Genomic DNA, 14,984 nt, shown 5'->3' with positions numbered 1-14,984 from the left:
CTTGTGTTCCCTGACCTAACGGTCTTGCTGCATCATTGTCTGCTTTACAATTATTTTGCTCCCTTTTACAGAAAGTTCTCTTACAAAGGGGAACTTAACCTAATCCATTATTTTTTATCAGATTTTATTGGTGCTTCTCACAATCATATTATTTATTTCAGACAATCCTTAAAATATTGTGATATGTACATTTAAAAATATATCCATGTGTGAAATACTCAGTTAAAAGCATTTATATTATTAGTTCTGGCTTGAGATAGCAAAATTTAAAAAGAAAAACATCATATAGAAATGAGTTTAATCACATTGAAAATTTGCTTTGCTGATCTGAAAGTCCTTAGTGGGTTATTATTTATATTAATGAATATTTTATTTTATTTGGATGGTTTACTTCATCCAGAAGTATATACAAATGTGCATTCAAATGGCCATCAACATTTCTATCCAAATTTACCATTTCCTGATAACCAAAATGTCTAATAGTGTGTCATTGGTAGATGTTTTGAGGCAGCTACTTTTGCAAAACAATTAGGTCACCAATGTGCTTACTTAGGAGAAATTAGATGTGATCAATACAGTTGTTCCCCCCTTATCCGCAGTTTTGCTTTCCGCTATTTCAGATACCCTCAGAAGACCCTGGTCTGAAAATATTAAATGAAGAATTCCAGAAACAAATATCTCATAAGTTTTGAATTGCACATTCTAAGTAGTGTGATGAAGTCAGATCGATTGTTGTGTGTTCAAGCGCTTTGTTCAAGTAACCCTTATTTTACTTAATAACAGCCCCAGAGCACAAGACAATTCAGATATGCCAAAAAAGAAGCTGCAAAGTGCTTCCTTTAAGTGAAAAGGTGAATACAGTAAAATAAGATACTTTGAGAGAAAGAGACCACATTCGTATAACTTTTATTACGGTATATTATTATAATTATTCAGTGTTATACTTACTGTTAATCTCTTACTGCACCTAATTTATAAATGCAGTTTTAGGTATACATATAGATATATATGTATAGGGAAAAATATAGGGAATATATAGGTTTCGGTACTATCTGTGGTTTCATGCATCTACCAGGGACCTTGGAACGTTACCTGTACGGATGGGATTACTGAAGCCTCATCCCTGTGTTCTTCCAGCACATCCGCAAGGACAGTGTTTCTGGTAGAATGCAAAGGTCACATTTTACCTGACATTGTTTGAGCAGTATAAAGAATGTCTCTATAGAAAAACGTCTTCCTCTCAGTTGCCTTATCTTCGCGTTTGTGCTGGGTTCCCTACCTGTAGTGTAGCCCATTGACTCCTAATCACTTAGTGTGAATGAACATATCACACCACTTTTCTCCATGAGAAAGCAAAAAGAGACAAGGAAAACAGTAAAATGAAATAGGAGGATCAAAACGCTAAATACATTTACTTCATAATTTTGCCTGGTGGTACAACTATCTTAGGTTTTGCTTAAATCCCACAATGGCCTATATAAATCCTGAAGAAAACAAATTTTTATTAGCATTTGGAATTTCATCCCTTCCTATTCTGGAATGAAATACTTTCCTTTTTGACTTTTACTGGGAATGTAAAATTTTCAAGCTTCCCTGGAGCAAGCTTCATGAGTGAACTACAAGCTGAAAACTAGGCATTCCCTTATCTTTGGATGTGAAATAATTGTTCTTCTTTTCTTTTTCAGTTTCTTCTTTGTGGCATATGTGGAATATTGTGCGCCAAAAAAAAATCTGGACTTGTCGTAAGTTTCTTCCTTGTTTGTGTTGTGCGTTGAAGTGTTTGAACTGTAAGAACTCAAAAATGGAAATGGTCACTAGCGAACTTTCATATGCTGAAGGTTACTAATTTGGGATAGAAAAAAAATCCTGACAAAAAATCCTGGCTTTTTGATTTTCAAAGAAAAACATCAAGATTATTAGAGACTGTGACCAAAAATATAAAAAAGAAAAGAAAAGAAAATCTTTGATATACTCTTTAAAAACATAAATGCATAACCCTTAATGACTTCTTTGGATGACAATCACCACTTTTCCAATTTATAGGATCCCAAACATTCCTTCAATAAACTAAAAAAGATACAACTTGAATCATTAGAAATTTAACTGTTTAAATGCGGACTGAGCCTAAGGATTGCTAATTTTGTTTGACTGTGTATTGGATCTTACAAAGCAGTGAAACAGCTGTGTTGTTATAGTTACAGTTAATTCCCAAAGATTTTTTATGTGATTTTATTTTATTACAGTGAATGCAAATGTAAGTGTTTTCAGATGTTTTATGGTACTATTGTGGGTCCTGAGGGTACGGAACATGCTTCCAGCTAACTCTGATATCAGATGGAAGACAACTTCTGCCGAGCTAAAGTGTAGATTCCCCACTGCCTTCCACGTCATTTTATGAGAGTTTGGAAAGAAGGAAAAAGCATGGTTTATTGTATTGAGTACAACAGGAAAGATCATAGACCTTTAAAAACTGATAAAATTAATGCAACACATGAACCCAAGGAAGTGGTTCTTGAGCTTAAAAACAGATTTTTCCAAAGGGAAACCGGTTATCTGGAGAGGGCAGTCATTTTTGTTTAACTTCTTTTTATAATCACACCTATCTATTGTGACAAAAAGGATGAGGTCTCCATTGATTTAGACACGTGAGATGTAATTTTTAAAAATCGCATAAAAGGAAACCCTCAGATAAAATTTTCTTTCTTAGAGGCTCTTGATTTCGCATCTATAATTCTCCCATCCCTCTTTTGACTTGGCTGTCAGTGTTTCTACAGCTTTCTTCTACTGAGGATCTTTATGGCTATGAAATGACAATTTTTTGGAACTTAGATGAAAAAAAAGGGTTGGGGGGAGCGAGAAGGGGAAGAAGGGAGATCTCTTAGTTTGCTGGGGCTGCTATAACAAAGTACCATAGATTGGGTGGCTTATAAGCAACAGAAATTTCTCTCTCATGGTCCTGGAGGCTGGAAGTCCAAGATTATGGCGCCAGCAGAGTTGGGTCTGGCGACGCTATCTTCCAGGATGCAGACTTCTGGCTGTTCCTCACATGACAAAAGGGAGAAGAGAGCCCACTGGAGTCTTATGTAAGGACACTGATCCCATTCACGGGGGCTTCAAAGGCCCCACCTTCAAATGCCATCATATTAGGGATTAGGCTTCAACACCTGAATTTTGGAGGACACAAACATTCAGTACATAGCAAAAAGGAAGGGAAAGAAAAGGAGGAGAAGAAAGATTTTTTAAAAAGCACTAGTGACTTTTTTTCTCTCTCATTAATTTTTTTTATATATAAGTGAGAAAAAAATATCTTAAATTCTAAATTTTTAGAAAAAATCATTCACTTTATCCCTCTGTACCACCGGGGGTTCCCATAGATGACATTTAACTATCTACCCTTTAGTCCAATTGTGTAAAAATTTCTCCTCTCCAGATATCTCTGAAGTCCAGACTCTCCAGCCTGGTGAGACTTGAAAATAGTAGAAGGTTACAAGCTTGGGTTACAAATTTTACCTCTCAGTTCCTAGGTGAGAACGTTCTGCCTGCAATCAGAAGAGATATGTGCTTTCCTCTAATAGTCAATTAAATTTATCTTTTTCCTTCATTAACAATAAACCAATTATTTAAAGGTGAAAATGTATTATCTTTCCATATTTTCTGAGGATGAGTGAACAGCAAAATATATTCCCAAGAAACTGCAATTCATCTAAACATACTTTAAGATGAAATGTGACTCATTGATTCTACCTGAAATTGAAAGCTACAAGTTCCCACTTGGGACGATTCAGTTATTTAGTAAAAAGGTTTTACTCATCCATTACTGGAGTTTCAGCCTTGGTGGTAAGTTCTGTGAGACAGACACAATAAGGAATGCTGAATTAAGTTAGAGAAATAAGAGGGACAACCTGTAGTTCTTTCAGACCATCGTGCTATTCATTGTGCTATTCCATACGTCTGTGGCCGTACCTTTGCTGGGATGCACATAACGTAGATGACGTGTTGTCCAGGAAATCTTGTCTGAAACCCCCGGCTGTACTGACTTCCCCTCCTCCCTCCTATGAGGACCACCCACTCATCTAAATGTTTGCCATGCCATGTTGGAATTGTAGGTCTTCTCTCACATGAGACTGCAGTGTAGTCAAGGAGAATAGCTATGAGCTATTCTTTTTCGTAACACCACGTGCTACTTTACTCAGGGCCTAACAGATGTTAGGTGCTTCGTAAGTGCTTGCTAAACTCAACTCCCTGTCAACAGCAAACAATACCTGATAAAGTAAAATTTAATGCTAAATTAAGTTATATAGCTGTTTGTCCTATGGAATTATGCTAAAGTAAAGTCCAGGAAGGCTTTTTGAGAAAGTTAGGGCTAGATGTGTCCAAGGAAGAAGCAAAATTATTTTCAGCAAGTGAAAAATATTATTGAGGTTGGAATGTATAAGCTACACCGATGGACAAGAGAGGAGACAAAAGCTATTTCAGAGAATGATGGGAATATGATAAAATAAATTAGTATCATACTATAAAATATCCTGAAAACCCTTAGGAGAATATAGACTAGATACAAATACAAAGTAAAATTATTAAAGCTATTGGAATATTCAATTAAATGTATTAAATATTCACAGAACATTACACAGAATACATTGTGCTTAGTTCTGCCAGAGATCCTGTGATATTTAGTTTGACTAAAACCCCCTAGCTCTTTTCATAAAGACCCAGAGTAAGACAACAGTAAGATCAAAAATAAAGCTGCATGCTGTTTCTTCAAAACAACCAATCCAGCTGTATTTTGGAAGGTCTACTGTGTATTCTTCACTGTGGTGCTACATAGTAATAAAAGATTTGTAAGATACGGGGTCAATTCATAGGAAGGCTCTAAGCCTTCTGTTGGGGAAATAGATACACACACAATAAAGTTTCTATCTATAAACAAATAAGAATTAACTAAATTCTCTAAGATCACAAAGCTAGAGAAGTATGAAAATTTGAAGCTTGGTGGAACTAAAGACAATTCAAGAAGAGATATTTTGATATTTTGGGGGGGGGCGGTATTAACATAGCGAAACGGATCTGGAGTCAGAAAATTTGGGATCAATGCCTAACTTTGAGTGTTACCCGCTCACCATTTATTTTCCAAAATGTATATTACTATCTCTCTCAGAGGATTGCTGAATAGGTTAATTGAGATGATATCTGTTCATGTTCCTAGCATAGTAGCACACAGTAGATATTAAATAAAGACTATTTAAATCTGAATCTACCTAAAAGACAAATTTTGTTTATTTTAGAGTTTTCATAAGATTTGTCCTTGGCCTTTATACAGTCAGCTATTAATTCCTGAAGCACTATGGTCTACACCCTTTCCATTGAGTCAGATTCCATAGAAACTCAATGAAAGGACAGTTCCTGTCCTCTCGAGAGTAACAAAACCATCTCCTCTTTAGAGTAGCTCAGCCATCCTTGATGTGTAGCAGGACAGTGCACTGCATGGGGCCAGCTTCGCTTTCTCAACGTTAACACTCTTGTTTTCTTTCTTATCAGATGATCCTCTTTTCTGCCTGCTGCATCTGTGGACTCATTGGGGGCATCCTGAATTTTCAGTTCCTTCGGGCAGTGACAAAGAAGACCTCTTCCCTTTACCCTCTGCATCTCGCATCCATGTCTCTTGCTTGCATTGGGATCGGGGGGTGCACCCTCTCTTCCTGGCTCACTTGTCGACTGGCCAGCTATGAACAGAGGAGGATGTTCTCAGAAAGGGAGCATTCGCTACACCACTCTCATGAAATGGCCGAGAAAGTGAGTCTTGTACCTCTTCCTCTCACTGCTGTCGTGTGGTGACGACTGCAGTCAAAGCGAGGTGACTCAACCTGCAGCTTTAGATGAGAATTTGAGAAATTAGATTCTATAAAAGTTTGGTTCTAATAGACTAAGAATAGGAATTTATTTATTTTTCTCTGCAATTCTAGGTACACCTATTTTCAACATAATTTTGTAGTCTCTCGACACAAAAACACAGTTCTTAAAATAGCATTTTATAAAATATTAAATGCCTTATAAATATGGATTTTTATGTATTGAGGAAAAACACTAAATACACTCTCAACTCAATAATGCCAGTTTTAGAAATCCAATGAATTCGCCTTTCTAGCCCACCCCTTGTGCTTGTAAGTAGATGCATTTGATTATGTAAATTAGATTTTCAAGCATTAAAGGGCCTTTTAATGAGGCCACAAAAAGCCTTGCCTATCAGTACAGGAATTACAATTCACATAAAGCTTCATTTAATTCTCATCTAAACTTCATGCATATTTGGTTAGCTTTGCCTGTATTTTAAACAATGTTCCTTGCATAATTGTTTAATGAAACCCATTCAAACAGGAAATTACATTTATCAAATAAAAGGACAAATGATGTAGTGAGTTGTCCATGTTTCTACTACATCTTGCACATATTTTTAAATTTAGCTCCTGCTACTGGATCTGGTAAGAAAAATATAGAGCATCTGTGAAATAAACTCACTAAGATAATAGCTACATCATATTTTACTTGATATCATGGAAATAAAACTGCATAACCACAGAAGAATGAGTAGTAAGAGTTACTATTGCATATGTATGTATAATGTTATTTTGAAGAAAAATATTTATTCTACGGTTTTATGTTTCCATTTTGTACATAATCTATACATTCAAGTAAGGAGAGTAAATGCTTTTAAATTGTTTCAAGAAATCAATTTTAGACAGATTTATGTGTGCTCTTCAAAAAAGAACTAATAGTATAAATAGCAGGACTGGTAATTTAAAGAAACGGGTTGTTAAAATTAGATTATCATTATATATTTGGATAGTGGCTCTTTCACGTTCTATTTTTTCTGCTAGTATGATTTAATTTTTGTGTATATGTTTGTGCAATATTTATTGTATAATTGTTATATTTATATTAGAGATTGAGGGCTATTGAAATAACCGACTTGCCCAGCTGCCCGGTGGTGCCCCCGACACCAGAGTTACCTACAAGGTACGCTGATTTTTAGGGAGTTACCATGTTGTAATGTCACTGTAGGAAGTGCTGCCTCTTTTAGGAAGCCATGATGTCAGCAGATCAGTCTGGACTGATGCTGGGTGTTGTTTCTCAAAGTACAGCTTTTCATGAGAGCTACTTTGAGGACCTGACATAAACCTACATGGCAGAGTCTTGCAGCTTGTTAAGTTGATTGAGTATTTAGAATATTCAGCCTGCCCATCAGCATCCAAACACATCTCTGCTTGGATGATTCTTGGCTCCTTTATCCTCTGCTACATCATGGGCCTGACTCGGTATCATCCTTCACAGACCAGAGTTTTGTCTTTTAATAATAGATGTATCTGATAAAGACAAACTATATCTCCCTCATGCCAAAATTGCATGAATAGATACCCTGTCTGACACTAATACAGTAAAAATTCTCCGTGAAAACTTACTTCTTGTAAAATTATCTGATGTGATACATTTCAAATGTTATTTCCCATATTTTGGATTGCTGAAAATAGTCACCATTCTTGCTTCGGTTAAACAATAGTATTGGAAATACAGAAATTCACATGGCCTAATTATAAAAAGTACGTCCATTTGCAAATACTTCCATTTGAACATGCTCAAATTTAGAGTATAATCTTCTTGTTAAATTGGACATGCCTACTTGCAAATAAGCTGGTGATACTAATCCACTTAAAAACTGATTTACACTGTTACTTTCTATTGGGATTTTATTGTATTTGTATTAGAGTGAATTTAGTTAAGAACATTCTTTTTTTGTAATATATATATATATATACACATATATATGTGTGTATATATATATATATATATTTAGGGGAGGCAACCCTTGGTTGACCTCGTAGATTGTAAGGACCTTGTCAGCTTACGATCTCTTGTATTTTTTATTTTTTACACCTACAGTACCTCGTCTTCCTAGGTGGTCTCCCATCCAAGTACTAACCAGGCCTGACCCTGCTTAGCTTCCAAGATCATTCAGGGTGGCATGGCCTTAGACTTGTACAATTTTTAAAAACTGGATTTTTAAAATTCTGCAATAAAAGATTAAACATTAGGCTGGTTTTTAAAATGGTTTTAAAGCTCCTTTTTTTTTTTTTTTTTTTTTTTTTTTTTTTTTTTTTTAATACAAAGTCATCTTAGGAGAAAAAAAGGCACCTAGGAAATTTACTTCTATAAGTTCATTAGAAAATTGTGTTTTTGCCCTGGCAAGAGGAATTAAAAGAAAAAAAAAATGTATGAGTAAATTTTGTTAAAGATCATTTTGGAGGTATTATTTCTATGTATCTTGCCACCAATAGTGAGTTCTTGAATGAAGCCTCAAATCAAGGTTCTTATCTGTAAACTTAACTAACAGCCCAATAACCCCAGTGTTTTTTTAAATCTACTACTTTCACTTCATGTATCTCCAGCAAAGCCAGCCCCTCAATTAGACTGAACCATCACCAGACCACAGAGGTGGGCTGTGGGCTCTTCCTGTCACAGGCTTTTCCCTAAAAGGGTTTGAGTTTTTAGGTTTCTTTTTTTTTTTTTTCTTAGCACCTTAGTAGGGGAGATAAAATGGATACCCAGGGACAAGACAACCAACTCCTCTCAGCCTGGAGGGGCCAAGGCACTTTGCACAGAGAGACAGGTCTTGATGTGAAAAGAAAGGTCTCGAATGCCTGTTGTCTCCTTGTCTCCTTTCCGAAAATTTTCTTGGAGGAAACTCTACCCCATCTTCTAAAAGACAGCAACGTTTTCAAAAGAGAAGTTCAAAAACGGGGTCAATTTCTGCCTTCTGGTCTCTCATTGCTCCTCCTGTGTGACTTACAAAACCATTCCATATATGAAAAGTAAGTGTTTTCATTCCATGTTACCTTTAGTATTGAATCTTCAGAGAAGAGACTAAACATAGGGCGTGGATACCTTTTCATTTTAAAATAAATATTTGGAATAATTTCTACAATTTATAAAAACAAACACAATACTTTGTAATTGTTGCTTCACCCAAATAGAAAGTAAACAGAAACTAATGGGCATGAGATAATTCAGAAGATATTTCCGCTAGAATTGTTTTTTACTGCTCTGCTGCAAATAGGCTTGTTCAAGTGTGGAAAGATGTTGTCATCTATTTTTCGATAGCTTTGCCAAATTATTTATAATATGATGCACTAATCATTATAATTTTGAATGGGCCTCATTACCTCTTATTGTATAGGAAAGTTTAAAGTTTAATAAAACATGAATTCAACACTTCTAAATTTTTCTTACATTAATGTATTTTCTGTCATTGCAAATGGAACTTTCTGTGTTAGGTCGTTATTTATATTTAAACTTTCATTTAAATTTACCTTCCCGTATAGTTTTCCTTATTAACATCTTAGTAATTTATCTCTTAAAAAAGCATTTAGAGGTTTTACTATTTTTTTTTTACTGTATGAGTGACAGTGTCATGAAAAATAATCTTTTCCACTGTGATTTATTAGTGAGCCATAGTCACAAATCAGCAATGATCCTCTTGGCCTTTTTCAGTTCTTAGAAAAAAGGCTATAGACTTTTCTATAGAATTAAGGTAACCTCTATTTGGCACTTTGTTGACATGCTCAGCAGAGGAGCCTATGCATTGGAGAAATTTGGGCATATAATAGTTTTCTTCTTTCTAGGTGAGGTCTTTTCAAAATAGAATTGAGGAACGAAAGGAGAAACTCAGGACTGGGAAGAGATTCAACTGTTTTTGTGCGCAAAAGACTTTGGTCTCAGACCATCACTTCAGCATTTTCATGTGCTGCAAGATGCCATGAAATTTCATTTCCTCAGATGCAACATCAGTTTCAATCCTTGTCCTTCCCCAAAACTCAGCAAGTTTTTCAATGGCTTGAAATTTCTGTTTTGCAAACCCATTGACCAAATTGATGTCTTCCTCTGAAAGAAATTTTAATTAATTCATGTTATTTTCCTAACAGGAAATGACAGACAGCATGAGCAATGGAGGACCACAACTGATATTTAATGGAAGAGTATAATCAATCTTTTAAAGAATTGAACATTTTTTAGGATTTTCATGAGGCAAGGATATACCAAAGGACTGAGATAAAACTAAAACAGTTCTTGCTTTTGCTGTCATCTCTCCTCAGCACCCACTAAAATTATTCTTCCTCAATTTTGCCTCGCTTATTTCTTCGGCTTTTTTTTTTTATTGGATGAAAAACTATCCAGAAATGTTCTAGTACAGTAACTTCAACAGACTTTCCAGAATGCTCCAAAAAAGACTTTTCATAAAAAAAGGAACAGCTAAAACAGAAAGATTTATATTCTATACAAGCACTATTTGACTAGCATGAGTGTTAGATTTGTAATAACATTTCATATAAGTAATTAAAGAGTACAAATATCAAGAAATAATAACTTATCGATGTCTTTGTTTTGAAAGACTATGGCTTCGAGAATGCCATAATTCAAAACCTCAGCAATGCCTTGTAAAACATTGTAATTATTTTCAATTTGTGAATGAACTATATTTCATAATTTATTTGTAAATGATAAAAAAATTTAAAGCATAAAAAAGATTTTTTTAGAGAAAGAATACTAATCTGTGTGATATTTTTGCACTTTTGCACAAGAATGAAAAGGTATAAATGAATATTATTTAGTGCAAATAAACATGTATTGATCATATTATGCAGATTCATCTGCATGTTCATGAATGAGCCTAAGAATAACATAAAGTATGCGTGTGTGTATGTGTGTATGTATATATACTGTAAATATTGAAAATATATACAGCATATATTTATAGCATTCATGAATGTAAATAGTAGAAAAGAAATTGTGATACTGTGGAGGTATTATCAAGATTCTGTTCCCACAGAGATGAGAAAGCAATTGTTCAAGGCTTTTCTATGCCACAAAATCACAGATTTCATTTCTACTAAATTTGTTCATTTTTATTCCTTTTTTTTTATGTCTGCTGTGTATAAATATTGTGGCTGATATTTATGGAGTTGAGTGATCTGAACAGTGCAGTATACAGATAAATTACTTATTTGGCTATTTTACTATTATTATGATATTTATGTAATAACAATTATTAATATTGACTTATAAAAATAACTTTAATCACATACTTCCACATTTATAAATATAGACATAATAACTTGTGATTATTCATGATATTTACATTGCACAGACTTTATAGCCCAATTACATTATATAAAAGGACAGATGACATATACCCAAAAGATGAAGTTACAATTAGCTTTCCTATAATTTAATTTAGTTTTTTTGTTCGTTTTACAATTCACATGAAATAATACAGACAAAATCATTTTTAAGAATGCATATATCTAAAGAACATGAGAGAATTCTCTCTAGAAGGAAATAAAAAGATAGGCTTACATTAAATAGAAAGATTCCATCCTTTTCTTCCATAACGAAATATTAAAATAGCAACCCATGATGATATTAAAGAAAGAAAATACTATAGGCAAGAAAATAGCATGATCTTTGAAGATATTTATGAGCATATAATCTCTGGCAACAGATAAAGAACTCTGGTATTTTAAAATATATAACTCTCACTGTATTATATACTTTCATTTTTTCCCCAAAGCTAATCAATTTTCAAGTCATTTTTTGAGTTACTTACTAAACCATAGGTAAATTAACACCTTTAATACCCAATATAAGAATGTTATAATTTAGAAGCAAAATATGAGTTTTAATTGTGCTATGAAAGTAATAATCCCAGAAAATAATAAATCTGAAGATCTTTTAGTTTTAGAGCAACACAATCATCATCTACCATACTAAATCAGCTCATTAAAAAATCTGGTTGTAAATAGTTGGAAGAAATATCTGGACAATGGTTGTTTGGTATAGTTTTTGAAGTCTCCCAACTTATTTGTATAACTTCAATATCCAGTTGATTATAGAAGTTGTCCATAAATTCCACCTCAGATAGCGAATCAACATCATCACTGTTTATTCAATTCCACAAACAGGCATGATCTTTGTCACCAAAAATCTAAACTATATAATGCAGATATTTTGTGTGAACATGGTCCTACTGAATTTATCCAAGGATATAGTTTTGTACTGAAAGAATGACCTCCAACTCTAATTTTAGGTGGCTTTTTTTTGTAGACATGTCTGTGCAACACAGTAAGGTATTTTAATGCCTTTTGAAATAATTTATGAAATCACACTTAAAGAACAAAAGTAGGCATATCACTGCTTTGACATAGAGTTAAGAAGAAATGAAATCATTGCAATTATCAAAATAGTATACCAAGTGTATTTAACCAAGTATAGCTATATCTTTAAATATAAATTATTTTAATATTTTCAGGGTTTAGTTATTTAGAGTGATTTATTTGGGATGCGTAGTAATTCTTAAGATACGTAGGGGAAATTAGGAAGATGTTGCAGTACTTTAAATTTTTATTTTTGCAATACATTGAACTATGAACTAGAATATTTTAAGTGACCACATTACAGTTTTAGTAAGAGGCTACCCTTGGAAAAAAGTAATGTGATACTAAATTAGGAAAAATGTGTGAAACCAGTGTGGTGGTGTGCTGTAGAGCCTAGCTACAAAAAGGTGCAATTATTCTAAGCATAAAAGAATAAAAGTGGACTCCTCTTGGAAATTTTAAAACATATATGTGCGTGTATGTACGTGTACACACACACACATATACAGTCATTTAGAAGTGGAACGTGGTATGGTGACTCTATTGATATGCCTGTGTAATAAAATTATGTGTTTTGCAACTACTTATGGTGTGGGCTTTCTTTTCATCATGGTACAAAAAAATAATTTCCCCCATTAGCTAGATGAATAAATGTGCCGTTCTGAGATTGGCAAGGGATAGGGTGCTGTGAATGAGGAGGCGAAGAGGGTCCTGGCTAGAGGATGTGGAATTAAGAAAAGGTATTATTTGAGATAGGAAAGATTGGAATGTGCTCAAATATATATAGAGAGAGTGGTTGAAACTATAGGACAAAATGAGCATAATTAAAAAGGGAGGACCCTGAGGGGGCAGAAGAAAATAAGATACAGATCCCAGGAGACAGAACTACTATAGATAGATAGAGTAGATAGGACCGAGATCACAGGAGCTCTCACAAATGAAACCACAGTACAGACAGTTCCTGGCTTTCGACAGTTTGATTTTTGATTTTCAACTTTAATGGGGCAAAAGCTACACACATTCAATAGAAAGTGTACTTCCAACGTTGAATTTTGATCTTTTCCCAGGCTAGCAATATGTGGTATGATACTCTCACAGGCAGTGGCAGAGATCCTCACCTCCCAGTCAGCCATGTGATCACAGGGGTAGACAGCGGATATTCTGCAGTGTGCTGCGTTACTAGCACTTTGGATATCATACTCTGTGTTTTCCCATTCCATCATGTCTCCAAAATGCCCACATGTGCAGGAGTACTTCTGATGAGAAGAGGAATGCAATTACTGATGCTCCTTGACTAATGACGGGGTATGTCTTGATAATGTCAGTGTTTTGAGCACATTTAAGGTAGGGTAGGTTATATTATGATATTTGGTAGGTTAGGGATGTTAAATGCATTTTCAACTTACAATATTTTCAACTTATGATCGCTAGCCCCATCATTGTAAGTCAAGGAGCGTTTGTATTTAGAGAACTCTGCCGATCTATTTGGGTTTGTCAAGTTGATTGCTACTAGCATTTAGGGTGGACAGTAATTCATTGTGTAGATTGTGCTATGCATGTCAGGGCATTAAGTATCTCTGGGCCTCACCACTAAACACCAGGTGGATACCCCGTTTAGAAGAACCAAAAATGTCCTAACAAATTTTCACCCACCCCTTTGGTTAGTAATTATTGCCCCTAATTTAGAACCACCAAGGAAAACCCTTGAATGTGAACCAGAGGAGCCAATGTTAATGCTGCCCACAAGTTAGACCTGAACTGCTCAGGGTCACAAAGTCACTGTTCTGTGTCTGATACAGTAGCCACTGTCCTATCCATATGCAATTATTTAAATTTAAATACAAATTTATTAAAACCAAAGCAAATATCCGTTCTCTCAGCTGAACTAGCCACATTCCAACAGCTGAATAGCCACATATGAACAATAGTTATAGAATATTCTGTCATTTCACAAAGTCTTGTTTGCCACTCCAAAGCACGTAGAGGGGGAGGGACCGCTTCCTAACCCTCAGTACTTACACAGGTGCCTCACAGTCAACCAATTATCATTACAATAGCATATGTGAAAAGAGTTGGGAAATGCTCCACAGAATTCGAAGTTGATGGGCCAGTTAAATCCATGGGCTGAGCAAAACTAGCAAAAGCTAGAAAAAAATACAAGTAGGTCAAACCCACAATAAAGTCGACATGCTGCTTTAGAAGATTTCATGTTTTTAAAAAAATTCTGTTCATGGAAAGATTTCACTAAATTACTGAATATTTTCTCTTTGACAGGTAAAATGAGATGTTTTGTAACTCCTATTTCTGAAGAAATTTACTCAGCCTATTATCTACCAAGCATCATTGAAAAATTCTACATTTCTTGTGTCGGGAAAGGTGAGGACAACATGCTGCCTTCTACCTTTTTTCACTGATTTAGCTCAAAAGTGGCATGTTTAGAAACCTAACGTCCTTAACTACTTCAAAAATTCTTCAAAGGTTACTTAGCAAACACGTTTCAGAAACTCAGAGAATGCTTCTTAAGTGTCACTTGGTTAGAACACAGTTTCCAAATAGTTTCAGAACTTGGCATTGCTTAACTCTTTTCTTCTTTAAATCATTTTTCTGGAAACATATGTAATACTTCTTACTCAAAGGATATGACAGCCAAGAAATTCAATTATTTCAAATCCATAAATCACAGGTTGTCAGTTAGTCATAGCAGAGGAAACCAATTCAGAAATTGCTTGCAAAAGTAGATGCCTAGTAAAATTATACAGAAGGATTCTTTTTTTTACTCTT

The 14,984-nt window shown here is 34.6% G+C and overlaps 1 protein-coding gene across 9 annotated transcripts in view; it reads left to right on the top strand.

The window, feature by feature from the left end:
• Positions 1 to 14,685, top strand: part of TMEM196 (transmembrane protein 196) — a 139,395-nt gene extending 124,710 nt beyond the window's left edge. For 5 of the 9 annotated variants that reach the window (XM_036230394.1, XM_036230395.1, XM_016159598.2 and 2 more), the window contains 4 exons: positions 1,686 to 1,742; positions 5,539 to 5,793; positions 6,941 to 7,014; positions 9,975 to 13,058. In XM_036230394.1, the coding sequence (XP_036086287.1) occupies positions 5,539 to 5,793; positions 6,941 to 7,014; positions 9,975 to 9,981 (336 nt within the window). In that variant the 5' untranslated portion in view covers positions 1,686 to 1,742 and the 3' untranslated portion in view covers positions 9,982 to 13,058. Of the gene's footprint in view, positions 1 to 1,685; positions 1,743 to 5,538; positions 5,794 to 6,940; positions 7,015 to 9,674; positions 9,930 to 9,974; positions 13,059 to 14,477 lie in introns of those variants that run through there. The other 4 variants (XM_016159600.2, XM_016159599.2, XM_016159596.2 and 1 more) reach the window with 3 other exon arrangements.
• Positions 14,686 to 14,984: the final 299 nt, after the last annotated feature.

This window comes from Rousettus aegyptiacus, unplaced genomic scaffold (genome assembly GCF_014176215.1).
Source record: "Rousettus aegyptiacus isolate mRouAeg1 unplaced genomic scaffold, mRouAeg1.p scaffold_m13_p_13, whole genome shotgun sequence".
Taxonomy (NCBI): domain Eukaryota; kingdom Metazoa; phylum Chordata; class Mammalia; order Chiroptera; family Pteropodidae; genus Rousettus; species Rousettus aegyptiacus.
Note: the sequence above shows the minus strand (reverse complement) of the source record. Positions and strands in the feature narration are given on the sequence as shown.